The 26760-nt window shown below is 34.6% G+C and overlaps 1 protein-coding gene, 1 long non-coding RNA gene and 1 pseudogene across 5 annotated transcripts in view; 1 reads left to right on the forward strand and 2 right to left on the reverse strand.

Annotated features, from left to right (window-relative positions):
• LOC120331638 (interleukin enhancer-binding factor 2 homolog) overlaps nucleotides 1–26760 on the forward strand; it is a 158582-nt pseudogene that overhangs the window by 5713 nt on the left and 126109 nt on the right. The window lies entirely within an intron of this gene.
• Nucleotides 10328–11886, reverse strand: LOC144424589 (uncharacterized). Of its 2 annotated transcripts, none has more exons than XR_013476816.1 (2): nucleotides 11323–11886; nucleotides 10328–10437 (listed from the first exon to the last, which is right to left on the reverse strand). It is a non-coding gene; the product is annotated as an uncharacterized LOC144424589 (long non-coding RNA). The 2 variants fall into 2 exon arrangements; XR_013476815.1 differs by having other exon boundaries at nucleotides 11262–11886.
• Nucleotides 16517–26760, reverse strand: part of LOC120330657 (NACHT, LRR and PYD domains-containing protein 4C-like) — a 55366-nt gene continuing 45122 nt past the window's right edge. For both annotated transcript variants that reach the window (XM_078113460.1, XM_078113459.1), the window contains exons 11-17: nucleotides 24076–24142; nucleotides 23372–23433; nucleotides 21669–21932; nucleotides 18877–19668; nucleotides 18333–18457; nucleotides 17619–17715; nucleotides 16517–17216 (exon numbers count right to left, since the gene is read on the reverse strand). In XM_078113460.1, the coding sequence (XP_077969586.1) occupies nucleotides 17197–17216; nucleotides 17619–17715; nucleotides 18333–18457; nucleotides 18877–19668; nucleotides 21669–21932; nucleotides 23372–23433; nucleotides 24076–24142 (1427 nt within the window). In that variant the 3' untranslated portion in view covers nucleotides 16517–17196. The remainder of the gene's footprint in view (nucleotides 17217–17618; nucleotides 17716–18332; nucleotides 18458–18876; nucleotides 19669–21668; nucleotides 21933–23371; nucleotides 23434–24075; nucleotides 24143–26760) is intronic.

The following is a 26760-nucleotide window of genomic DNA, read 5'->3' on the forward strand; positions in this document are numbered from 1 at the left end:
CAAAAAATTTAACTGCTATCATATAGAATCAAATATGAGCCAGTGTGTTTATTCTGTGCGAGATCCATTTTCTATTACAAAATCTTGATGTTCTGTTAACGGTTTTATCGTTATATATCAGTCCGGATGATGTTATATATCAGTCCGCATGATGTTTTTCACAATTCCTCTCAATATTTCGGCCATATATGATTAACTGTCTTACCAAATGCGCCAACTTATTTTGATTTATCGTCGACTTGAATACCACCGGCACTCGACCAAACTTGTGTCAATCTTGGCCGATAGGATCGCCGACTTGAGTTAGCAAATAAATGTCGTGAGTGTAAAATAAATGTCACGAAATGCATTGTTTTGCGATATAACTTTTGTATTTTCGGAGAAGGCATATCATATAAGTTCGATATTTAAATTATACTCAAATAAATAATATTTGATCTAAATTTATCGCAAATAATGTTATAAACATTCAGTCCGCGAGATGATTAAATGTAAAATGAAGCATGGTAATCGGAATATCGTCAATAAGTCGACATCAATAATTATTATTATAAAATGCTTAACAAGGCAGTAATGTCGGATAATGCAGAAGACGCTGCAAAAACAAGTCTTCGTCGCGAGGAAATCGCAAGTATAATCAAACGAGTGAATACGCTCGTCGTTGGTTAATAAATTAGAAACCCGTAATTTTAATTCAGTGTTAAGGTGGTTTTAAAAAACTATCGTTTCCATAAATATCCGTATACCAGTGTCGGTAATGATAAAATAAAATTGATCGCATAAAAATGGGACGGTTAATTTGCGAAGGTGATAAAGGAAAACCAAAGCTAACACAAAAGATAAAAATCAGAATAAAATTTATTTGAATTCACTTCTTGATATTTGTCTTTAACATCTGTCGACGGCGTGTAGTACTGCCAAGAATATGAAAACCCAACTTCAATGTCCCATTCGGAAAAGAAGTGGATTCAATTGGTTGTTATGATAGGTTTAAATGCGTGGAAAAATATCGCAATTACGGGGTCATTACGTAATTGATTTTGCCGTAATTACGGAATTGATTTTTGTCAATTACGTGCAAGCCTACTCTCCACTGATAGAGGAGTTGCATGTTTTCTTGCAAAAGATCCTAAGTCTTCAACTAAATGTGAGAAGCATACTGGAAAGTTGAAACTACTTAATGGTTTTATATCACTGCGGCCCGCTGGCCGAATGTGACCCACACAGAAAAATTATGCAGCCCGTGGAGAAGTGCTAAATTTCAATGAGGTGTGGCCTGTGATACGAGTTTTCAATTTTATTTAATCTGCTAAAAGTAATTCCAATCCCTTTGCGTTGCATAGCCTATACTTGAGTCCAACTTAATATCCATGCCTAGGATGTTACAATGCCCTAACAGCTAGCTTGTGCGAAGTGAACAACGCATGTCATAAGATAAATAACCAGTAGTTTTGTCCCTACAACTACAAAAAGCCTATGTTAAATAAGGGTTCGGCCCGTGGTTTCACCCAGTTATTTGAATCTGGCCCTCCTGTATCAAAGGTTGCACACCCCTGGTTTATGTGACAGATATCATAATTTGTCCCAATTTAACATCTTTTGTATAATTAATGAATAAATATTCCAGATTATTGAAACAGTGAAGAAGGGAGAGGATTCTGAAATCACACTTACAATGACCGAAACAGAGAATGGATTTGAGCTCGTTGATGGTCAGGTATGAAACTATATGATTTTATCTATATTAGCTCATAGCAAGGCTGTTGATTAGTGTTCACTTTCGTGTATACTTTGATTTCACTTTATACCAGCTCTAACAAGATTCTCAATAGCATGGTACTGTGGTGAACACACCCTACTTTTACAATTCATTTCTTGCTTCCAAAGACTTTAAATCGAGACTGTATACTTCAATTTCACTAACAAGACTCTAGACTCGCTAGCATGGTGCTGAAGTGAACATACTCTGCTTTTTTTTTAATTCATTCCATGCTTTTAAAGACTTTTAACTCTGTACTAGGGTTAAATTATGGCGCTCCAGAAGTATGTGCACCAAGATGGCTTGGTGCACAACCTGATAACCCTAACCTGGTACACATACTATGTTCAGATTGTCCGCCACTTCGGGAAACCAAAATTATTTAATGACAGATTTTTTCAAATTTGCTGCGATTATAGATCATCAGAAGATCAACGTGGGTTTCGAAGAGTCTTTATTAAAAGCTAAAAAGCATTCCAGCTTCAAAAAATATCCCTCCCTCACCCCTGTTCCTAGCTTTTCTTTGAGATGAGTCCCCTTTCTATTTAGGGTGAACGTGTGTAATATCGCTTCGATCCAATTCTTACAAGTAGTTCTTTCTTTTAAAGTCTAAAGGATAAATTCTCAGTATGGATTGCAATTCCTCCTTGAAACATGAGAAAGTTGGAAGTAAATGTCACACAATGTCATAATGATTATGTGTAGTTCCAGTAACTACTTGGTATCAGCAATGCTCTTAGCTTTTCTTTTCAATGAGTCCCCTTCTATTTTGGATGAAAGTGTGTGATATTGTAACAAATTTTCAATTTGTAACATTATAAATCATCGAATATAACCCCATTTTGTCTTTGTTATCGGAATAATACAGGTAATTTTCCACTTCCATAAAACAAATCTCATATTCACGAGACAATGAAATCATCACAATGAAACTAGTCGGCAACAATTAACAAATCAGTCGTCACAAATGCCTAAGTTAGCGGAAACAAAAACTTGTTACAGTATCACTTTGATCAAATTCCTACAAGTAACTCTTTCTTTTCCAGGATAAAGTCTCAGTGGGGATTGCAACTCCCCAGGAACCATGAGAAAGCTGGATTCCTCAACACATACGAGTCACAAGATACTGCAATCATCTCTCGCTGCTATTCGCCATGTCAGATGGTTCGAGGAAAATGCTTTTCATTCAAGGTAAGTGAGTTATGACCTAGTAGTACAGTAACCTAACTAATGGCTATTGAGCAGTGGTTCTAAAACGGTGAGGAGCAACCCACAAGGAGAGTGCAGACAATTGTTTGAGGGGGCGTGATGCTAATCAAAAATAAAAGTATTTGTTTTGCTTGTTTTTATAACTCTTTATTTATTTCATCCACAGATTTTCAACATGTTTTTTAAATACAACATACTTTCGCTTCCCTATCTGTTATTTGAAACTTAGTGTTAGCTAGCTATTTTTTTTGGCGGGGCACGAGACTTGCCAAATACCTACTTAAAAGTTCGGGAACCACTGTGAACTAGACCAGGGCTACTCAACTATTTTTACCGAAGATCCGCATACAAAATTTTTTGGGTCCAGTCTTTCCAGAAAATAATATTTCGGCACCCTTAAACACGCACCTACACGGCCGACTAATGATCATTAGCTAATCAAGATTGTTTGTTATGGTGTTCTAGTTATTTTCATATATATTTAAATCTATAAAAGGTATTTTATAAAAGGAAACTTCAAAAGTGCAACTAATAATTCAAAATAAAGAATTAGACGCGGTCCGAATCGAATACCCGAAAGTTCCGGATTTGGACCGCGGTCCGCCAGTTGAGTAGCCCTGTTCACCTGCTTGCTCATTGCCTTGTTCAGAGAGGAATTTTAATAAATAAAAAAATTCTTTTCCAGCATCAAGATGTTGCTGAAAGATCTTCGATCAAGATTCGCGGGGTTCGAGCCTTTGACAATGTGGATAATAGACTTGCTAGCTCACCATGCGATCATGAATACGCCAAGCAGGCAACCTTTGCCTATCAATGCAGCTTTCAGGTTAGTTCAAGAAAACATACAGAGTGACCATAAATTCCCTTTACAATTTCAATTTTGTCATGAGGGCATTTCTCAATATATCTCAACCAGTTTTGTTGTTTTTTTATTCGGTAATTGTTCTTTTACCTCATTTGATACATCTGTGAGGGCCAAAACAATTTATTGAAGTAACGATAATTTCCCTTTGCAATTTTAAGACTTTATGGACACCCTATCATTTGTGGGTGGGTTTTAGTACTTCTAGTATGAAGTTCTCCCATATGTGAGAAATTTTGTGTGTATTTTTATTTAAACTTAGAAGAAATATTGTATTACTTTTTACTGTTAATGGGAGATTTGCTTGGTGCCAAATTCTGTAATTTTTGTGTCATTCGTGTGCTACTTACTATTTTATGTGTGACATTCTTGATAAATGGCTTGCTCGGCGGTGTGACGCATCGCGATAAGCATTTGGAATACGCTCGCCACCGCACCTCTGTCTACCCTGCATGGGTTCGAATTTCATGCTTGTATAATTATGTGCGAGATGATTGCTGGACTCCCTGCCGTCACAGGGTGGCTCACGTAGTCGCTGGCCTGTTACGGCTTCCTCCACCATCAAGTCCATGTATCTGAAACAAATAACAGGCTAACTAATTCAATACCAGACACTGACTGGTAACCGGGTGGCACATGTGGTTCGGCACATGATTAAGCCGTCTTACCTTACCCCCTCTCCTCTACCCCAGGATAAATATGTGAATCCCATCCTAAATTATCCTATTTTTGTTGAGTTAGTGAGAAATATGCAATTTGTGAAAATTCTGGAGACGTATGAAAATTTTATATTTGTAAGATATTTATCCAATTTGTAAGATTTATTTTCATGTGTCTGTAATTAGTGTTATTTCTGTGAAGCTCTGTTTTACATGGACAATTTTGGGTGATGATGATAAATTTGTGTGAAATTTTGACGACTTTTTGACAGTTGTGAGTATTCACATTTGCAGAATAATTGATGCAAATAAGAATGAATTCATAACCCAGCATGCCTTTGACCCTGTCTGTTTTCAAATGACCTTGTCAATAAATAAATAAATGGAATCATTTTTCAGGTGATGTCTTCAACTTCTCTCTTCTGGTTTCTTCCTTCCTGGTTCAGCAGGAATCGTTGACCCACGTGAAAGTGGAAATGTCGGAGTTCATATAGTAATGAATTTGGAACAACAAGATATGGTAAGCACGCTTTTTCAATATGTCGGAGAATTCATAATATTTTTTTCCACACCCTTCACTATGTTCCAAGCCATATACAAGGAACCACCCTGGCGTGAATAAGCATTATATGAAAGATTTGAATTAATTTTAAGTAAACACTGTTCAGGAAATAAGACTGTTGGCATCGCTGGTTTGTTATCTTCTGTCAAATCATATAACTTCCATCCCATCTACGGTGCGATCATTGTGTTCCCCAGCTTTTTATTTTAGGGGAAGGGAGTATGGTTTGGAAAACAGGTAGGGGTGTCTGTCCAGTGAATAAATGTATTTTCACATGTTTTTACTCTAGACAAGGCCTTAGATTACTGGTTTTCAACCGGTGGGCCATGGGCCACAAACCTAATAAAAATGGAGTTATTGAGAAATTGGGTAAACTTTGATTGTAGTAGCAATGAATGATGATGCTGTTTTTTCTTTTGAGTGGTAATTCTCATTTTAATTATTAGAGTGGAGGTTTCTATCTTTGGGAATAAAATTTTTTTGTTTTCATCTTGCATATGAAAGGTAATGGGCCACAGTATTTTCTGTGTAACAAAAGTGGGCCACGAAAGAAAAAAAAGGTTGAGAACCACTGCCTTAGATGATCAGACGATGACATATACCCAGGGAGGGTTCTGAGGGCCAGAACTAACCCCCACTTTTGAAATGTATTTTTCTGTATCATACATAGCAATTTCGCTTTTAAGATCCTCGAAAGCCCCGTTAGTTGCTACGGTCAGGGATGGCCATTTCCGAATACTAAACTATTCCGAATACATTCTAAAATAATGTTTTCGAGTCTGGAATTCCGAATACATTCTAAAATCAAAAATAACACATTTTTGTTTTGGAAATAAGCTTCAATAGAAATATCAGAATGAAGCCACAGACCAACAGTAAATGTACACAAAGTAATTGATAGTTTATAGCTATCAATAAAAAATAATAGCAACTTGTGACACAGTCAGTTTATTAAAATTATTCACTTGTACAAATGACCATATGAAAAGATAGCCAAGGAGTTGTCTGACGCTTTCTGTCATTGACTCATTGTGTATATTTTCTGAGAGTAATAAAATTTATTGGCAATACAGGCAATAACAATCGAAAATCCATTATGCCTTTAAAAATTCTAATATTTAAGCCTAGAGTATTCTACTACTTACCAGTATATTTGTATATAAATTTATGTGAACCATATTGTTATTATGTGTAACATATTGTTGTGTTTGGAGTTAGAAATAAATTAGTAGAGAATAGATGACCACCACTGCCAGCGCGCAGCCAGGATTTTTGAAATCGGAAATTCCCATTGCCGCCTGTAACACCCACCGCGATTCCGCGCTCGTTAAAAGAGCCGTCTTTTCAGCGTATAATCATCATTCTGTTACGTAAAATATTCAATTCATGACAACTACGAGATTCTAAAATATCTTTATATATTAATTTAATGTGTCCAACATAACTCGCGGTTGCTTTCTCTTACGTCAAAAAAAAACATTACTATTCGGTCCACGGCGATCTGTGACCTAAAATTACGAGATAAACTGCCTGATGTATTTAATTTTAATATGTATTTTTGCAATCTTGCCAACTCGTTATAGCCGTTAGAAAAATCTCAAATGATTATATAAAGTGTAGAGAATAATTCATTTCATACAATGAATATACATATAAAGTTTAGCAGTAAATTAAAAATACATATTCATCGCCGCGATTATGCCATCTGTTAAGAGTCCCTGCCTAGAAAAGCGTTTTTTAAATTTTCGCGGGCCTCGATAAAATTTATGTTGTTTACGGTTTTATTTTCAGTATTTTAAATTGCCGCTTTTCAATCAAAAAGTTGCGTTGTCTTTAGAAACTCGCCGCCGATGAACGTATTTACCAGATTCACAATTCCATGCGAGTACAAAAATAAAATAAATGTTATCGTTATCGTGGAACAAATTTGTTGAAAATTTTCGTTTTAGAGAAAATAACACAATCGTGAAGGCGTTTACGGGCCTAAATAACACGTTACGCTGATAAGTGATGAAAACAATCACGCGCAAGTTTCTAACGAGAATGTTTTCATTCAACGGAAACGTCTTGAAAGCGGCGTCGAAAATGTGTGACGTCACACAAATATCCGATATTTTTATGAACGTGAATTCCGATATTCGAATGACGAGATATTCGAATACTTTATTCGAATTGGCCATCCCTGGCTACGGTCTAACTTGGCCCCTTCCCGTTTTTTTATTTCCTGGCTACACCGCTGTGAGGCACTACCAATCATGGCTATAGCGTGTTCTGCTTAATATTGTCTGCTCCAATTTAATAGTATCTTCTGGATTAGGTGGGCTGTTGGTTATTTTCAAATAAAATATTTTATCAATTGTCGAATACATCCCATCATGCTCTCATTTCATTATTATTTAATTTGTAATAGGTATGTTACACTGCCCAGACTCTGCTCAGAGTTCTAGCTCACGGAGGTTTTTGAGCAATTTTGGGACTGGAAGGAGAAACAACGATCACGACTGCGATGTCTGTGTGGGATGGAGTTGTAGTGACACCTAGTGATAGAGCGTATGAGAAAGCGCCGGGGAAAGACGCAGATTCTGAAGCGATGGATACATCACAAACATCGTAAATGCTGGATTTCAAAATGGGAGCTAGAGATTTGGAAATATTTTCTGGAAATAGTCTTATTTTTTTGAACATGGGATTTTGATGCAAATTTTCTCATTTATTTTCTCAATTTTGATTGGTTCAAGTTAGAGGCTGGGCAGTAACCTAGCTAACCCAAACAGAATTAAAGATAAAAATCTTCAAATATTTTTCTATTCAGGAAAATTCTGATTTCGAACAATTTTTGTGAAATAATGTCTTTGTATACAATTGGACATTATTATGATTGACTGGGCATTTTTCCAATATCTGATGATTTCAGAATCTAAAATTGAATATTTTTTTTTAATCGAATCTCGAACACTTGGACAATATATAGCTTTGACTGTTTTATTGTAATGGGTCCTCCAGACACACACTCTATCACTCAAACAGTTTGCTGAGTGTTAACACACAATAAGAAACATGTGTCATATTACTGGGAAGAAAAGAGTCTCATTTCAGAATTTGTCTTTTGGACGGACAAAAAAACAATATGGCGGCGATTAAAAATTCCTGTTCAAGCGGCTTCGAATAATATACTATTCGATTTGAAATGCTCAGCCCTAATTATAATCCAACAAAGCTTGAAAAATCTGTGCTTGTGAAACACTTCACTGGTCAGGTATTCTCATATTTAATCTGAACAGGTAGTCCCCTGGACTAGTCGAGGTGCTGGTGAATAGGCATTGATAACATGATAACACGCTAGTTTGCATATGCGTAATAAATGGCCTTTTTTGATCCACCAGAGTTCCTGATTTGTATTAGTTATAAATTCTGACAGAATAGTTGGTGCTCCCGAAGTATGTGTACCAAGATGGCGCACAACCTGAACACAGTATGTGTACCCGGTTAGGGTTATCAGGATGTGCGCCATCTTGGTGCGCATATTTCGGGAGCGCCAAATAATTTGATTAAACATTTTGAGGATTTACAATTTCAAAAGTTTTTGTGGTCGAGATTTGGGTTTTCTCATGGCTGTGATCTTCAACCTGGATCGGGAAGTGTTTTCCTAGTTGCTAGAATTTAGATCTCAGATGGTCTTCAATTTTGTGTTTTATTGAAATTTGATGAACGTCCTGAAAAATCTTCTTCGTGCGGTTTGAATTTGTCGAATCATTTGAACACCTTTTTTGAATTAGGCAATGGTGTTGCTTGTTTGGTAAATTTTTGGCAGGTTGGATTTTTCAAAATAAACTTAGATTTTGTACTATTTTTTGTTTCTTGGTGTGTAAGATTTAAATTGGGTGAAAATGTTGATATTGTTTTTCAGCAAAAAAGGCTTACAGTACAGTTTTTCGGTCAAAGTTAAGATCTTTTGGATTTAGGGCCTATGCCAGCATCAATCATTTATTTTGGTTCTCTGACATAAACAATACAAAAAGTAAACAGACAAACAAAATGCATAGACCTGGGAGATCATCATAGTTTAAAGATCTTTGATCTGGTTTGGGATGTAATTATTTGGGTGGGAGGGCATATTAGTGTATAAACTCTAAGAGCAAAGTTTTTGGACCAGGGGCCAAAGATCTTGTCCACCTGACTGGCGGCCAAATAAGTGTGAAGTAAAAGTTACATTGTAGGAACAATGTTTACAGTGTTACAAAAGCTAGCCAAAAACCTAATTTAATTGCAATCTCAACAAATTTCTTGAGTTTTTTTTGGCTGAAACATCAAAATTCGGTTTTAGTTTAGTTGTGGCAGCATTAGGCAGGCCGGGTTTAATCACCCAATTGGACAAATTTAGCCCATCGGCCGTAGTATGCTCATGTCAGCCAATATTCAAATGTTCATGCAACTAATAGTTTCAAAAATAGATTCTCCTTACATATCGGCAGCTGCTTATCTTAAGCTCTACCCAAGAGCTTGGCAGTGTGGTGCATCATGCTAAGCGTTAAGAATACGCTCGCTACCGCATCTCTGATTACCCTGCGTGGGTTGATCCCGACTAATTAACTGGCTCTGCAGGGCCAAACCCGAATTTTTATTTAGGAATTCTTTGAACTGTCATTGCCAGAGTTTAGTACAGTATGTGTTGAGTTAATTTATTTTATAACAAGAATTCCTTAGTTTAGTATCCACACATACTTCCAGTATAAATTTTTTATAAACATATATTTATTTAAGAAAAAAAACAGCGATAGAGGAGCCTGGTCCGACCCGAACGTTATATCGTTAATGTCCTTCTGCCCCCCTTGACATGTAGCCTATCCTCACGCGTGTCAAACCAGATTCATTTCAATATTTCTACATCTACAGCTCTATTTGTCAAAAACCGTTAACCATGTAAGAACGCTATTCGATCCAGGAAAGACGTTTGAATATGTATAAAAATGGGTCATTTTGAGAGACTGTTTCAGCAGGACTAAAATATATTTTAAAAACTGGGACAAAATAAAATTTTGGGTTGTTGGGCATTTATAGGCATGAACCGGGCACATTGAAACAATAAAATTTTAGCTGAGAAGATGAAAAAAAATTGACTGGTAATCAATAGGCATACCAAAAATATTAATCAGAAAATATGCATCAAATAGACAAAATTAGTCAGTTCTCCGTCATATCTTGAAGAATAATTCCATGAATATCACTATTGAAACCAATTCACTACAGCTTGTTAAAGAATGATTAATCAAATCTAGCATTATAATATTTGCCATTTGCCGATTGTTCTGAATCTCCTCCTTTCTGGTGAATTCACATTCTCAATATTTGCTCCAACAAAGTTGATAGGTGGAAGTCCTTCTTTGATCTAAAATAAAAACATAAAAAGAAATGTTCAATGCAAAATATGCTTTCGTAAAAAGATTGGTTTTGGCTTCAGTATGAGTAAATTAAGAATATTCTTGAATAAATGAAAGTGTCACGTATGAAAAGCAACTTAACAGGCAAATATATTATGAGTCAGCACCTTCTGAGTTAATGCACAGCTTATGTTGGAAGATATATGATAGGACATTGAAGAGTTCAAATTGTCTTATAGCAACTCAATATTTTATACAAGTTTCTACAATCTACAGTCAATTGATGTCAACTACGGGCTGTCCATGATGATTAAATTTCAACTTCCAGTCAAAACTGAAATTTTTTGAGAAAATGCCATGATAGTTGCAAGTGAAAAATTTTGATTTGGATTGACATTAAACAGCTTTTAAATATTGGGAATTATTAAAGTGAGTACGGTAACTTTAGACGGAATGAAATTAATCGAGACACGACTGCTCAAAGTTGATTTATAATTTTAACACAAAATTGACATGTAATCTCTGGTTAGTTACAACTTCTTTCACCATCATTAAGAAATATAAAAGAAAGTGTTTCATATGAAAAGCAACTTAACAGGCAAATATATTATGAGTCAGCACCTTCTGAATAAAAGGGTCAAAAACAAGTCAAAATAATCGAAAGTCGAAACGAGCCTGCCAAGTTAATTATTAATTTTAACATAAAATTGACACATAATTGCTGATCACAACTTTCTCCAGCTTCCTCTACCAAATTAATCCATTGCCAATTCGTAATCATAACCTGATATTTTTTGATATAGCCAATTATATTATTTTCGTTATCACACACCTGAAGCGCGAACCTATTGGCTCAGTCAGCAATCCGCAAGTCAAACTCGTTTGGTACTCACTAGAATAATATCGAGAATCTGCTTCAAGTCCTCCTGAATCAAGTTTTAATAAATTCGCAGCAACGTGGTCTGCCTCAACAAGTAAAAACATCCAATTAAAAATGTATCCTACAGACCGGAAATTTAGTCGTCATGGCTACCCTCCTTGTTGCCACCAAGCGGCTTGTGTGTTATCTGCGAGTCATGTTAATTTGATAGTTAACATTCCAATTAAGGGTCAGTATTACATGTTTTTAAATGTACTGCATAAAAAGTATATACCCGAGTAATATCATACAAATTAAAATTCTGAAAAATGTTCTTGCGGTCAGGGGTCAATCGTTCAAAGGTCATAGACTCGTATGTTCTCTATTGTCACCTAGTGTATATCACGAAAATTTTTGCTCTTCGAGACGGCATGTAGAACTGCCGCGTCTAGTTCTTGTGTCCTATTGATGACTAATAGTTATGGACTAGTCACAATCACAAACTCATATCTGAGAATTGTTGAATGGCACCTAGGCCGTAGGGTGGTCGCCCACGTTTAACTGAACCATCAAGTCTAATTTTTTTCCTACTTTGTCCTCCACCTCACAGAATATTCAATTCCAGGGCATCTTCTGGAAATTGGGGTCGCCTCGACTTTTATTCCTTTTGCTTATTTTATGTTATTATTAATTCCTGTCGCTGCTCCATCCATCACCAGTCCTGGTTTTCGTGACCCCAAAATATCAGTCCCGCCGCTTCTAAAATTCTGTATTCATTAGTGCAACACTGCCCAAACTTTGGGCGGCGGACACCTGTTTGTGAACCCCAGTTTTCATGGAACCCCATCCTATGTTGTATTAATTTCTTTGCCTTAACAACAAAAACGCTTCCCAAACTTTTTGGGCCAGGGACACCTGTTTGTGAACCCTAACCCCATCCTATGTCGTATTAATTTCTTTGCTAAACAACAAAGAAGGATAATATTTTATTTACAACACAAACGATATTAATGTGATGAATGAGGTTACTTTTCACTGCACAATTTATCAATTCTCAGGGAAATTTGTGACAAGCAAACTTGTAGGTCGGACTCTACAGCAAGTCTCGACCTGTATTTTGTCATCATATTGGTAAGAGCTGAAAAAATAGTCGTTGCAAAAAGCAATGAAGTTTCATTTGCCTTGTTCTCTAACAGCAATGGACACTCAACCCAAAAATGCAAAGGAAACCCTGCATTGGTGCATTTCATGTATGTTAGAAAAATAAACTAATGATTACTGATTCCAAGTGCTGGTTCACTAGTCAATAATGTGAAGTCGGATGCCTAACAAGACTTGGGATTCGCCTTTCACATATATTTAAAAGGGGAAATGAAAGAAAATGACTCTATTAGCTCCTTTCTAAAGACCAGACCATGTGAATAGACAACCAATAAAACTCTCAAGATGCATGGTCGTAGTTCATGGGACAATTTCATTAACCACCCTACCAGTTGAATTCAGTCCCGGTCTATCACACTGATCATTTATTATACAGATGTTACTACAAATAAACAAGAGATCACACAGAATTTAAAAGATAATCAAATCATAAAAATTTTTTGATTGGAGGGACTTAATAGATTATACAGGCCAAATGGTATACTGGGCGCTATGTTGCTAATTTAATTTTGTATCATAAAGCTATTAGAAATAAATATTCCACTCTCACAATCAAAATAACATATAAAGCAAAAGTCAATGCATTTAATTACAGGAATCAAAGTCAATTTCAATAATGACTTGATATCACGAGTTACCATTCTATTCATTTCAAACAGGAAAAACAATAAGACTGATTGGGAGTTAGGACAGCTCGTTATATCTGCGATGTCATACTCATAATTCGAAAAAGGAAAAGATGAGAGATTATATCCACTCGACCAATCTGTTAGCGTTGAAAATATTATATTGTTTTTTCTCATCCAAAGATTGCTGTCAATAATGAGCTGTAGATGAATCAGTTTTGAGACACAAACAGCATATTTAGCTTCATCAAATTATACTTTAATGTATAAAAGATGTAAATTGAACCGAAACATAACATGGAGTTTTCTCCTAAAGTATGAATTATTGTACATATATAGATATATATTTCATTTCACATTAGTGACAGAAACCATTGAAAAGGTTTAACAACAAATGCAATTTGATGAAGAAAACAAGAATTATTTTTTCTTTGGCAAAAGAATCAAAATAAAGTCTATTACTCCATAAGCTTCTTAGTACTCCTGTAGTATGTGTACCAGGTTAGGGTTAGGTCATAATTTTATTCCAATTTACCTTACCGATATTTTAGTTTTATTACGAGTTCGAAGACTGTCTGTGTTAGCCAAGTTGATATTACCCTGTCGATGGGTTTCAGTCGTTTTACACAAATTGATGTAAAGTAGGCAAACAAAATTAGTTACCTCCCTATTGTTACGCACACCTCTCGAGTGCCAGAGAAATGTAATTCTTAGGGCTGGGAATATGAAGGATCACTTGACCGTTCACCTTTTTGATTTTTTCATTCTATTTTGATATTTAGGGAATACACAAATTTTTTTTTATTTCTGTTTTATTATTTTTCATTTTTTTTTATGTTTTGATATTTAGGAAATACATGAAAATTTTCTTTATTCCAGTTTTGTTATTTTTTTTTTTTCTATTTTAAAAGTTAGGAAAATATGTGGAGTTATAAGGAAAAGCTATATACAGTAGGGTTGAATTATTTATGCAACTGTTATTTCATTCCAATACAGGAACAGTACAGTGTTCTCAATCACGATAAACAAGAAAAGCTGATTGCAGTGGATAAAATTGTCAAAAGATGATACAATAAGCATTACAAAACACATGTATCACTTATATATAGATTAGAGGAAAAGTGACGCTGGATTTCGGTAAATGCCGAACCACAAGATAAAGCAAGATTCAAAATCAATCACCCAATTCTAAAAGTAATTTATTCCAAACCTGCTTAGCATTTTTTCATAACTTGTTGTGGGTTTGCTAACATATCGTGATATCTAAACTTCATAGGGATGTTCTCAAAATACACACAAAATTAGTAGATATCAGTAGTTGACAAAAACATACGAGGAAAAGGTAGAATTCATTTCACATAAAAAATTTGAACATTGGTTATTTAAAAAGAGTTACTATTAGGTTAATACATGTCCCTTGCCTTCTTTTTTTTTACAATAGCAGTTGTAATATTTATTTCAAGGTCAATTAAAATCAGTGAGACAACAAACATAATTTAAAAAAAGGATTTTTATAAGTGAAATCAATCACAGAAATTCCTGAAAGGTATAAACTTGGGACTTCCTATGATGTAATGCTACTCATAAAGATCTCAAATATACAGAAAATAATGCTGCAAATTTTGATACAGAGCACTGAACAATGGGGGCTCCCGAAGTATGCGAACCAAGATGGCGGACATCGGAATGTAATATGTGTACTAGGTTAGGGTTAGGCCATAATTTTAGGTATAAATACAACGGGAGGCTCTTGGCTAGTCTTCGAACTGATAATAGGACTAAAATAAGGAAAATTGGAAAAAAAGTATCGCCTAACCCTAACTTGTTACACATGTTACGTTCCGATGTCCGCCATCTTGGTTCGCATACTTCGGGAGCACCGAACAATGAATTAATATAAAAATGATGCAATGATTTTTGCTTAGATTAAGAAAATGATGTGATAAAAACTTTTTAAAGTCATGTCAAGAATAACAAAACAATAAAAATTCAATGATGGTATTATTTCTCAAACACAAATTTTTTCAATTCCGTCAACTATTTGAATATGAAAAAAATGCGGTACTCTCGAAGAAGGTTAGGCTATAATTTTCCTTATTTTATTTCTATTACGAGTTCGGGGACTGTCTGTATTGGCCAAGTGAACATCCCCCCTGCTCATAGGTGTCAGCCCCTTTACACAACTTGATGTAAGTAAAATAAGCAAATAAAATTAGTTACCCCCATATTGGTACACACATTTCTGGAGCACCGGTAATAATGCTACAAACTTCAATACATAAGCATGAAACAAAAAATTATGCATTGAGTAATTCTACACTAGAAGTCTTTATAGTCTTGTGAGGTTTTGACACTTCATTGGTCATTTGTAACTATGCTCATAGAGTAATTGAATTTCTGAGTAAAATTTCATGTGTAAGAAACTTGTATTTTTTTTTGTTTTTTATTTTTTAATATTTTTTTTTTGAGTTTTTTAGGTTTTTTTTTTATATTTTAAAAATCAAGCAAATATACAAAGTTGCAAAGAAAACCTATATACAGTAAAAATAATTAGGGCGATTCAAATGAAGCGAGATTGAGAACAGCAGTTGTCAATCATGAGAAAAATATGACACAAATATTGAAAGTCGACATACTATAAAAATTTCAACTACATATTAACTTCTAAATCTGGCCAACATAAAAACAATACACATATTAAATATATTGGACTGAAGTTCTGGAAAAGCTCAAAGTGAGTTTGTTGCAGTTAACTAAAATAGTACATTAAAGAATAAAGCATTAATGCAGCACGAAATTTTCAAAAAGAATAAGGAAAAATAATCGAAAATTTCTAGAAATACAAGGAAACATACAAATCAGGATTTGATGTAGAATTTCACAAAATGCTCTGATTTAATAAATATGACGTTTTTTTTTAACAGATTATAATGGCTACCCTAAACACTCATCCTGCCATGGTTATTGGCTACCCAGATACATATCATGCTACCAGGGTTTCCCCTGTATGTTCAAGAGGTCAAATCTTGAGAGGGATGACTGAAATCTTTGCTGAAGAGTGGTGACCAAGAGTCCGTTACTATGTTCAAGGCCGGTGATAGGATCTGTGGGGCCCAATTAGAAATCTGATGACAGGGCCCCTACTCTTTATAGTAGATGTAGTAGTAGTTATTTATAGATGTTTGGTATAAAATAAATTTAAGGTAATGTGGATGCCTTTATTGTTTTTTCCGCAAATGCGGTAAACATTTATATCGAGGATATTAATTAAATGGTAAATAAATTGTTCAATGAATACGGCGGGATATTAGGAGCGCTAAATCGGGTATGTCACGTATATCTGGACCTGTATAGCAGGGAAGGCCGTTTCCAATCAGCGTTCATGTGAACTACTCGTAGATTTTATCGTACATAATTCATTCGAAAAGCTAATTTATTCAGAACTTGTTGACTTTATTTACTAGGTTTTTCTTTTCACATCATCTTTTTGTTCAAAATTTCCTTCGATTACCTTGAAAAATAGTGGAGACACAACTTGTTATTTGGCTGTCTGACATTATCGCAGTCTCAGTTTTCGAGTCAGCGTAATGCTAACCTTATGGGAGGAAAAATGGCCTTACGGGCGATACTAAAATTTCACTCAGATTTATCTACTAGTATAGTTTTTGTTCAAATCGGATAAACTTTAATTTTTTGTAGCATATCTAATAATACAGAAAAAAGACCCCCAGTAGAGCGGGCCCAATTTGATGAAATCGAAGAAATCAGCCTAAAACCGGCCCTAACTATGTTTCCACAATCCAAGTCTATGCAAAGTCAGGATTTCACGCAAAAAAAATAGAACATTTTTGCCTAAAGTCTACAATTACTGAACAATTGACTATCCAGGGAACAGTCTTTGGGAGTTAATATTCAATCCCTTTACTACATGTGCATAACGTGTTGCAGGATTAAGGTATGAACCGCAGGCTCATTCGGCATTCAGTCTGTGATTATTGGAGAAATTTAATGTTGAATATACGACAGTAACAGTATGCGACACGTTGATAAAACATTTGTATCTTAGCAATGTCTTTAGAATGTGTTCAGTCTGGGAAATGTTTAATCTTTTGAGGTAGTTTTCAGCCAAGATCATCGGAATCTGAAAAATAATAGTTTATTAAGATGACCCTGAAAATTGTCCTCAGTGGAGGATATCATAACAATTTTCTATGTGATGTTTGAATAAAGCATTAAACAAAAAACAATCACAAATCGTGAATATTGTTTGTTACAAGTAAACTTGCAGAAAGACCAGGTTAAATTCCTGCAAACATATTAATATTTCAGGGGTAATTTATCGTCCACAAATATGTAAAGACCACGTTTAAAAATGAAGGCAATTACTCATAGCACAACGAAAATAGAAATTCAGAAACGTATTTTGTCTAATATGCCTCCAAGAAATATTTTGGAATATAAAAGACTTATTATGGATATAAAATGCAAGAAAATGAGGTTTGCGAAGCTGAACAAATGCTTTAATTACTGGTATTTCACGTACCGTCATCACCTTCATGTTGTTGTAATGGTTCATTCTGTTGTGGTTCTATTGCTTGGTTGCCACCTACTGCACCAGCTTCTTCTTGTTCATTTTGCCCCTTCAAAAGAATTTCATTTTTACTATCTGGCACATTTTTACCTTTATTACCTCTTGTCAAAATGCAGACTAATATTATTCAATTTTAGGGTTTAAATATTCCATGTGGGATAGTGGTAGAAAATCCCATATGATATTTCTATTGGGATAATAATTTCCTGCTAAAGCAAAGTTTCAATATGCATTATAACATCACATTTTAGGGCTCAGTATTAACATGAAATAGGACAGGATTTACATATTTATCTCGGAAGACAGGTAAGACGATAAGACAGCATTATCATATAGTGAACCACGACTTCTCATCCGGTTAGCCAATTATTCTGAATGCAAGGACTTGATGGTGGAGGAAGCTATACCCAACCAGCGTTTACGTGAACCACCCTACAACGCAAAAGATTCTATCAATCCTCTCGCACATAATTTTCACCCACAGGAAACGTACCTGCAAACCCACACAGGGTAATCAGGGGTGTGGTGGCGAGTGTATTCATAACACTTAGCACAATACACCACACCACCGAACCTACAACTGTCTATTACTCATTGTAAGGTACATAGTGAATACTTTAAAAAATAATTATAGAAAGTTGAGAATAAATATTAATCAAATCTTACTATTTGCTGATTGTTCTGATTTCCTCTGTCCGGTAGATGCACATTCCCAACATTTGCTCCAGCAAGGTTGATAGGTGTAATTACTCTGCGATCAACAAGATGGATAGGTGGAGGTCCTCTGCGTTCTATAAATATAAATAAGATGTATAATGTACAAGATATTCATTTAGAATCAAACTAAAGATATATAAAAATGTCTATATAATGTCTACTGAAAGTGTGATGTATCTCGCTAATGCTACTTACAGATGTATATGTTATTGGTAAGCAAGTGCTCAAGATAACGTGCAGCTAATGTGTGACGTTCCTTAAGACTTCAATATGCAGAAATATTAAATAGAAAATTCAGATAATAAACATTAACTTTACATAATACGAGGGGTGCTAGCGAGGATGATATTGCATTCGTTTCCCTTTCAGTAATTATTCATAACTAGCTCTCGTATGAAACAATGAAGAGTGAACAACATGATAAGGCTACCTGCTGTGCCTCTGAGATATAGATATATGTGTGAATTATCCACTAGTGTCATGAATTACTCACCTTTTGGTTTTAATGGGAAATTAAAATCACGATTGCAAAATTCGGGTTCATCACCTTCCTTAACCATCTCATATCTGATATTACGTTGAGGATATTCGCCCAGAGGGGGGAGAAGACGGAACATGTATTCATTTCTTTGCTTTGTCATGAATTTTTTGTCTGCCAGGAAGGTATGGCCATCAGGAAAGTCGAAATGTATATTTTCTGGTCCACAGTCAATTTGGAGTCTTATGCGAATATTGTCTCCAGTTTGTAACAGGATTTGGGGGAGATGAATAGGAGCAAGTTGTGCTCCTAGGTCTTTATAATAATGTCTAACAAGGTTCTGAACAGTCTCAGAAGATGTAAAAAATGCAAAATGAAATTGGTTATTGTTTAGGATATAGAGACGATGTTCCATAAGAAGCTCAACTGTTCCAAATAGCAACCACCTGATGATGGCCATAACTCGACTGAACCTCCTGCATCGAAATTCTATGCTGTTATTCTCTGTGATTCGGTCAGGATTTATATTGTCCCAGTCAGTTTTACTTGAAAAATGTAGTATGTCAATTTTGTCTTTTTCTAGACCGACACACCACGACTGGATTTGCACAATCGCATCTCTGAGGAATTCAGAATCTGCACTGATATCAAAAGCTGGTGTGATACCAATGTATTCTTCAGGGCATATTGAATTGTCTATTTCAACCGACATCCAGACTTTCGTTTGTTTGTTGAATGTTCCACCAGGAAACGTGACTTTGCATTCGTTCAGTCTCATAGAGCCACCGGCAACTTCAACGTTTTCCACTAAAAAAAAGTAGATTTGTTGCAACAAATGTTTACTAATTCGGTGCTTCTCAAACTAGGCCAAGACACCTATTTAACTTAAATGTTTAGATTAGATGATGTTAGATTTTGAGAGTATAGGTAAAAAAAGTCTGAAAAGGGTGATGTTAATTACTGAAATAAACACAAAAACTTAGGAAGTGGGCACATAGACCACAAATATAAGCAGACTTATATTTCTCACTATCCTCCAAACATTTCGAAAGTTTTTGTTAACACCGGCTGTCCCAGGAAACATTTTTTATGCATATCATGATTACACTCAAAAAATCAGTATCACTTGTGCTGAGATAAAAGTTTTGACTCTTTCCCGTTCTTATCCATGCTAAGAATATGAAATTGACCTGACATATTAAAATTAGATTGCTTATATGACCACAGGTCTCATTAAAGAATAATATAGTTTCACATATTGTAATAAAAAATGGGATGATGTTAAGTAGTCAATAAATATGTGGTTTCTTCATAATTATTTCACATAACAGTTCTACAGCTCAGGTAAATATCGCTAAGTAAATCTTGAACCACCACAAATGTTAAAATAAAAACACTGTGCCTTGGTCAACAGATGTAAATCATTTTCATTTAAATAAGCAGTCTACACTTAAAAAATTAGACAAGCATTTATAAGAATGCTTTTATGCAAAGGTTGACATGGTTAAGCATTGGACATACTCTAGTCCAGTGTTATTATGTTAATTCAACAAGCATAATATCTTATGACCAGACTAAGACTTCTGTCATGACATCACCAAACTTTTCTACCCTATTGTGGGGTATACAAAGAAAATAGTCCTCTAAATCAGGACTACTCAACCAAAGACCCGTATGTCAAAATTTGAAGTTACTGGGACCCGATATTTCCAAAAGACATTTTACAGTGTACCCAAATATATTCCAGTGCCTCCAATTTTAAAATTGAAAAAATTGAAGTAATCGCAAAATATTTGTAATCCTTCCATGCGCATTGTAGTTCTCGATTCATGATTATTTGCTATTCAAGATAATGCTATTCTTTGGTGTCTCAGGATGTCACAGTTGTTTTCGTATTAAGTTGGGTGCAAATAATGGGAAAAAACTAACTAAAGGTATTTTATAGAAGGAAATCTTCACATATCCAAAGTTAATTGGGCCTAAATGAATACTCAAAAGGTCAATGATCGGAACGCGGACCACCAGTAATCATGCTGTAAATAATAAATTATGTGGGTTGCCGTACTCTTTGTCACTTCGGAAACTTGAGTCACGAGCAAAGTAAAGTCCTGGGACATCAAATTCCTGATTCAAGTCAGAGTTCTGCTAAGTTTCAAAGTTTGAGTTTCAAGCCAAAACTCTGTCACTAGTCAAGTTGCTGAAGTTTCGAATCACAAGCTGAGTTGTGTCACAGGAGCTTTCATAAAATACCGCAAAATAGGTGAACTGTGTAATACAATGATTCTTCTATTTTTGTCAAGTCGAAGTTATTTTGAAAGTTGAACTAGGATTTAATGATGTATTTACAACACTAATGTAATCATGAAAAGGCTTACTTTGAATTGTTACTACAGAAAGCTAGTAAATTTGTACCGTAAATTTACCATTTCTAACGCAACATTGGCATGCATACCAATTGCTATTCCAGAGATTTTAATCTCATTATTTATGATTCAAAAGTAAAGTTTTTATGGCTGTTAGTCGAGTTCGAATCAGTGAGTTGCTCGAGTCTCCCCGACAATGCTACCATAGCCCACAGATGACCAATTGATATATTATAGGAAAAACGCTGTTGGACGCAAATTGCACCCATTAGTTTTTAAAATGAAAATGCCATTTTCTAATATTGATGGTGGCCACCACTGCAAAAATAAACTCACCGGCTATATATTGAGACAATATACAAGTTAAATTATAAGGTTACCATTTCCATTAATGACTAATGGTTGTAACTTACATTTTAAATTTACATAATACTGGAAATTTACCTTTTATAACATTCTTGGACTGTGTTTTGATGCAGGAGTTACCCCATTCATCCTTGGCCCAGACTTGGAAACGATATCTTTTACCAAGTATAGGTGACTTCATTCTATACTGAGAAACCTCTGTAGTGTGAGTCTCTCCAAGTTTCACATCATCACAGAGGATTTCTACGTTGTATAGAACGTTGCTGTCAGGTACTTCATTCCAAGTCAAAAGAATGTCGGATCCGCTTCTTTGAGAGGAAACATTTTCAATTTGTGACAAATCTAAAAATAAAATAGTGAGTTAGTAAATATAGGGATCAAGTTACATGAATGAGACATTCGATAGGAATTCGCTGACAATAATTTTGATTTTCATGAAAGTTTAGGTAATTGTGACATTACGCCTGCTCTTCTATGAGCATATTATTTAAAACCAATGTCTGCTCTGATTTTATATAATAAAATCAAATTTTCTTCTCAAAAAGTACAGTCACTGCGGTAACTACAGTCAAACTCATTAGCGAAGAATTTTAATTGTAAAATATTCAATCAATATTAATGAATACAAATGTATTTTATCTGATTTCTGCACTAGTCTGGAAGTGAAGTTTACATAGCAAAGGTTGTTCTAAAATTTTGAGCATTTACCAAAACATGAATTCGAACCATATGCTTCACAAAAGCATTTTTATGAAGCATAAATATATATATAACCTGCTATTGCAATAATTCTGTTCTAGATTCCTCAATTTCCCATAAATCATTAGTTTCATATTACATAAATTACACTCTAAAATCGAAATTTATGTCAAGTTTTACATGTTTAAAAAATTAACTTTATTTACATTTATGTTCTCGCAAAATGCCCAACTACTTTCGATTTTGTACTTCAGAGTGGTCCAAACATGCAAAGTTTAAAGACGCAAAAAATTTATACGAGGCCTCGTAGGTCGCAGTCGAGAAAAACCCAGAATTGATGGAAACACCAAGAGTTTACTTACGTCAAATATATTAAAGAGTGATAATTTACTGTTCTAATTAGCTCTCTGTTATGTTGCATGGGTGGTGTTTTTTTTATTTGAAGCAAGATATATGAAGCGTTTAGTTTTCCTTTGGTTCTTTCAAAATTAGAACAACCAAGACAAGTCTGCACAAGACAATTCATTTCTCTTGACTCCCCCATCCCGTATCGGTAATGGCCTCTCGACATGTGATAGTACCCATCACAGAATGTCCATATCGACACCGGCTTGATGTTTATAGATTCAAATATCATTACCAACATTGGGATTATGAAAAGGGTTCAAATCTTGGGATCCCAATCCCAGATGGAATAGCTTAAAGCTAAAAAAAGTTCTTCCAATAAGTGTACCTAAGTTTATTTCGACTCCATAATCAGCAATAGACGATAAAATAATTGATATAAACAAAATGTATAAAACTGATTATAGAATCGGAAAAGCAAACAAAACCTCAAATAAGGTTTGAAGCGTACAGATTTTAGGTGGGAATGTATTGATAAAAGAAGTAGTACGTGTTCGCTGACCCACATACAATAATCTGCTGATGTTTTAATGACTGAAATTGTACTGGGGACGCACGAAATGTGTCACAACAGGGTTTGGACCACCCTGTTATACTTAATTAAACGCAATCACACACATATTACATGAACCATATTGCTCATAATATTTAAGTTTATGGACATGTGGCAGACTTACAATATCGAGACAGTTTATCTTCTTGTTGAATTTCTTCTACGTCAGATGGGGCGATTTTGCTTCTAAAAACAAAGTTTATGTACATAAGAAAACAAAGTAAATTTTCTTGGCTGGATTTAATTTTGTTGACAAAGATTGTCACGTTTATCACTTAAAATCACTCAAAATTAGATAACGGGATTTCAAAGCCCAAAATATTGGTTGAAAAGTCGGATTTGTCTATCATGCTAAGATATGGAAATCCACTAGGAGTTTATGAGTAGATTAACCGAGCAGTGCCTAAAAACAAGATACTTTTACTGCCATAATGAGGTTCAGACTAAGAATCTCAGATCCTAGTCTTTGTATGTGTGAAAATTCAATCCTAATTATCATTTCAATTAGGGTGACGTAAAAATTATGAGCAAAATGTTTTTCACGATGTAATTTGTGTAGCTGCTTTTGGATTTTCTGGTCAAAATCTCCCAACAATAAGATTTTATAGGGATATTGTATGTTAACAATGACGAATGTACATTTAGACTTAGACGTTGGTATGAACAAGGCTATGAACATATCTATGATCTGTTGAAGTGAAACTTGCTCCATGGACAAATTCAGTCAGACAAAGAACAGGTATTAGTGGTAAGGATACAGTCAGTAATCATATGTAACAAATATTTTCAAGATCATTATTTTTTGGTTATGTAATTATTTTATCTGACCTTGGACCAGAATCTTCATCTGAAGTTCTTCTCCTCTTCCCATCAGTAGTTCTAGATGAAGTTCCGCCTTTAAAATAAAAAATAAAAAATTTAATTATCACTTTGCATAGCAAAATCAATTTATATTAAGGATAGATTGAAGTTCTATATTCTTCTTATTATTGTACAGATTTTATTAAATTTATAATAAATTATTTCAGTTCTAAATCAAAATCATTACTGGTATATTTTATATTCCATGTTAGGCCACTAACACTTGTTTTCCGGCCTAAAACCTCTTTCATAATTATACACTTCAATTACCTATTCAAATACACAAATAGACTATACAAATCTTTATACATAGAAATCACTGAAGTAATGACTTAATTATGCTGCAAATGCTGTTTATATGAATAGCATTTCAGAAATGAGAGAACTTCAATATTAAAAAGGTAATCAAAATGGCACAAAAAGAAATGGTGGTCAAAATAAATATTTTTACAGAGTTTGATTACTACGTAATGTTCACAACCAATTAAATATTTTGAATTTATATTAACGTATAGTAGGTAGTTTGACTATTTGTTTAAATAAATAATTCAAAGAACTCTAATATTTACTAGCTATTAGCCTAAAATATGAATAGAGGCTTCAATCCACCTCACTCCCAAAATTTAATACCGTCTAAATTTGAATACATTCTCTTATTTGTGCAGAGGCATGATATCCTCTTTTATGTAGATAATTTAAATCATACAAATTTCATTAAAAGCATAGCCTATCTTGAAGAACTTATGGCTCCAATGACGTTTTTGCCACATGCTAAAAATCTCTATCATAGTCATAATCAATACAAAAGAAAACGCTTGCGGGAGTAAGAAAATGTGCAAACTGTGTCAAGCCAAGATGATTATGATCTTTCCAAGTTTTTTTTAGCTTTTAACGTAAGATTACGATCACTATAATGCTTTGTTTTCAATGAATGTGGAAACAATGAGAAAGTAAGCTGCATAAGTAGGATGGTATTTACATAATTATCCCAAAGGAGAAGAAATTTGATTAGACAGCGCAAGCATATGGCGTACCACAGCCTCTCGTCCGGCTACCAATCCAGTATGGGACTTCCGAACCATGAGTTACCGGTAGTTATTTGTTATCAAATGCATGGACTTGATGATGGAGGAAGATGTACCCAGCCAGTGGTTAATTGAACCACACTACGACAATGTCTTCTATCAAAAATAATTATCCCCGACAAGATTCTAACCAGCAAATTCTCAGAGGGTTAGCAAGGGTGCAATGGCAAGCATATTTCTAACAATTAAAACCATGTGTCACACTGTCGTATGTTTGGATTGTTGAGAAAATCCAGAATTGTTGGAATGTTATGTGAGAAGGTGTGGCCCAGTTTTTTGAAGTTATAGTCATTATATCTTTAACTAATTATATAGTTCTAGCCAAAGTGACTATAGACCAAGTGGAGAGACCGAGTGCAATGGTGCATATCGGTCGTCATTTTGTGTCCAGCGAATCGGGGGAACGCGGCAGCGCCGGTTTGTTTTAGCTTCATCAGAAGGTCTCGTTCGTCAATTTGGCTGAAGATTTTTTACTGTTTTGCATTTTATTCGGGTAATTTCATTATTTTTCTTTTGCTATTTGCCTCGTAGAATCATACTGATATCGTGCGGTTTCGTGGAAGTTGCGATAGTTATCTCTTAGTTATCTCTTATCATATTATTGGCAGGATTTTAGGATTCTTTTGCGTCGGAAAATGTAAAATATTTACTAAGTGATCTAGCGACGCCATCATGTCTTCTACGTTCTCGTTGACAAAACTTAATTGTAATTTTATCGATATCCAACCAGAGCCATTATATAATGGTTCTGATCCAACATGTTACTAACTCTTTTTAGGTCTTACACACCTGATAAATATTTGGAAATTGATAGTTTTACCCAAAATTTATGCCACCCATCCAAAAAAGCAATCGTATTTTAATATTAATGCCTTTTATAATATATGTTCGCCTGTTACTTTTCTGACAGATAAAGTTGCTTGAAATATAATTTCCCATCTTGCCACAATATCGCTTTTAAAATTTTGAAACGTTTTCTCAATTTAAGGTTAAATATTCACGCAAAAGAGGAGACAAATAAAATTATTGAAAAATTGTATGCTAGTAGACCTGCGGCAAGAGCTCAAGTCAAATAGATAATATATTATTTTTACACTCCAGATTATTAGATGTTCTTGTAAACTTGATATACGCTGTTATTCCCCATTCCATGCATGTAGTATATTCTTTTAATATTATTTTGGAAATGTACACATTGTTGCAAATTTGCGATATGCATATTTTAATATCATGACATGTACCGCAAAAATAGTACAAGTTTCTGTAATATAATTTGTATTGTAGTTCTGTCAGTTTGTTAAAATAGGTTCTGTGCAAGTAGCAATACTTACATCAGGAATTTTATAATAATTTTATAATAAAATGTGTATCTTTTTTTTAATATTTTGGTCTTATTGGGTTGTTGATTTATCGAGTGAAGTTGGATGACTTTAACCTTAACTTCGTATATGCTGTCCATACCGCCGAGCCGAGTTATCCGAGAAGAAACATCTGCGAATAATTAATTTTTCAGAAGAATGTTCATTTAAATCACTTAGTTAGGATAGATAGAACTCTGGACCCAAAA

This window comes from Styela clava, chromosome 6 (assembly GCF_964204865.1).
Source record: "Styela clava chromosome 6, kaStyClav1.hap1.2, whole genome shotgun sequence".
NCBI lineage: Eukaryota > Metazoa > Chordata > Ascidiacea > Stolidobranchia > Styelidae > Styela > Styela clava.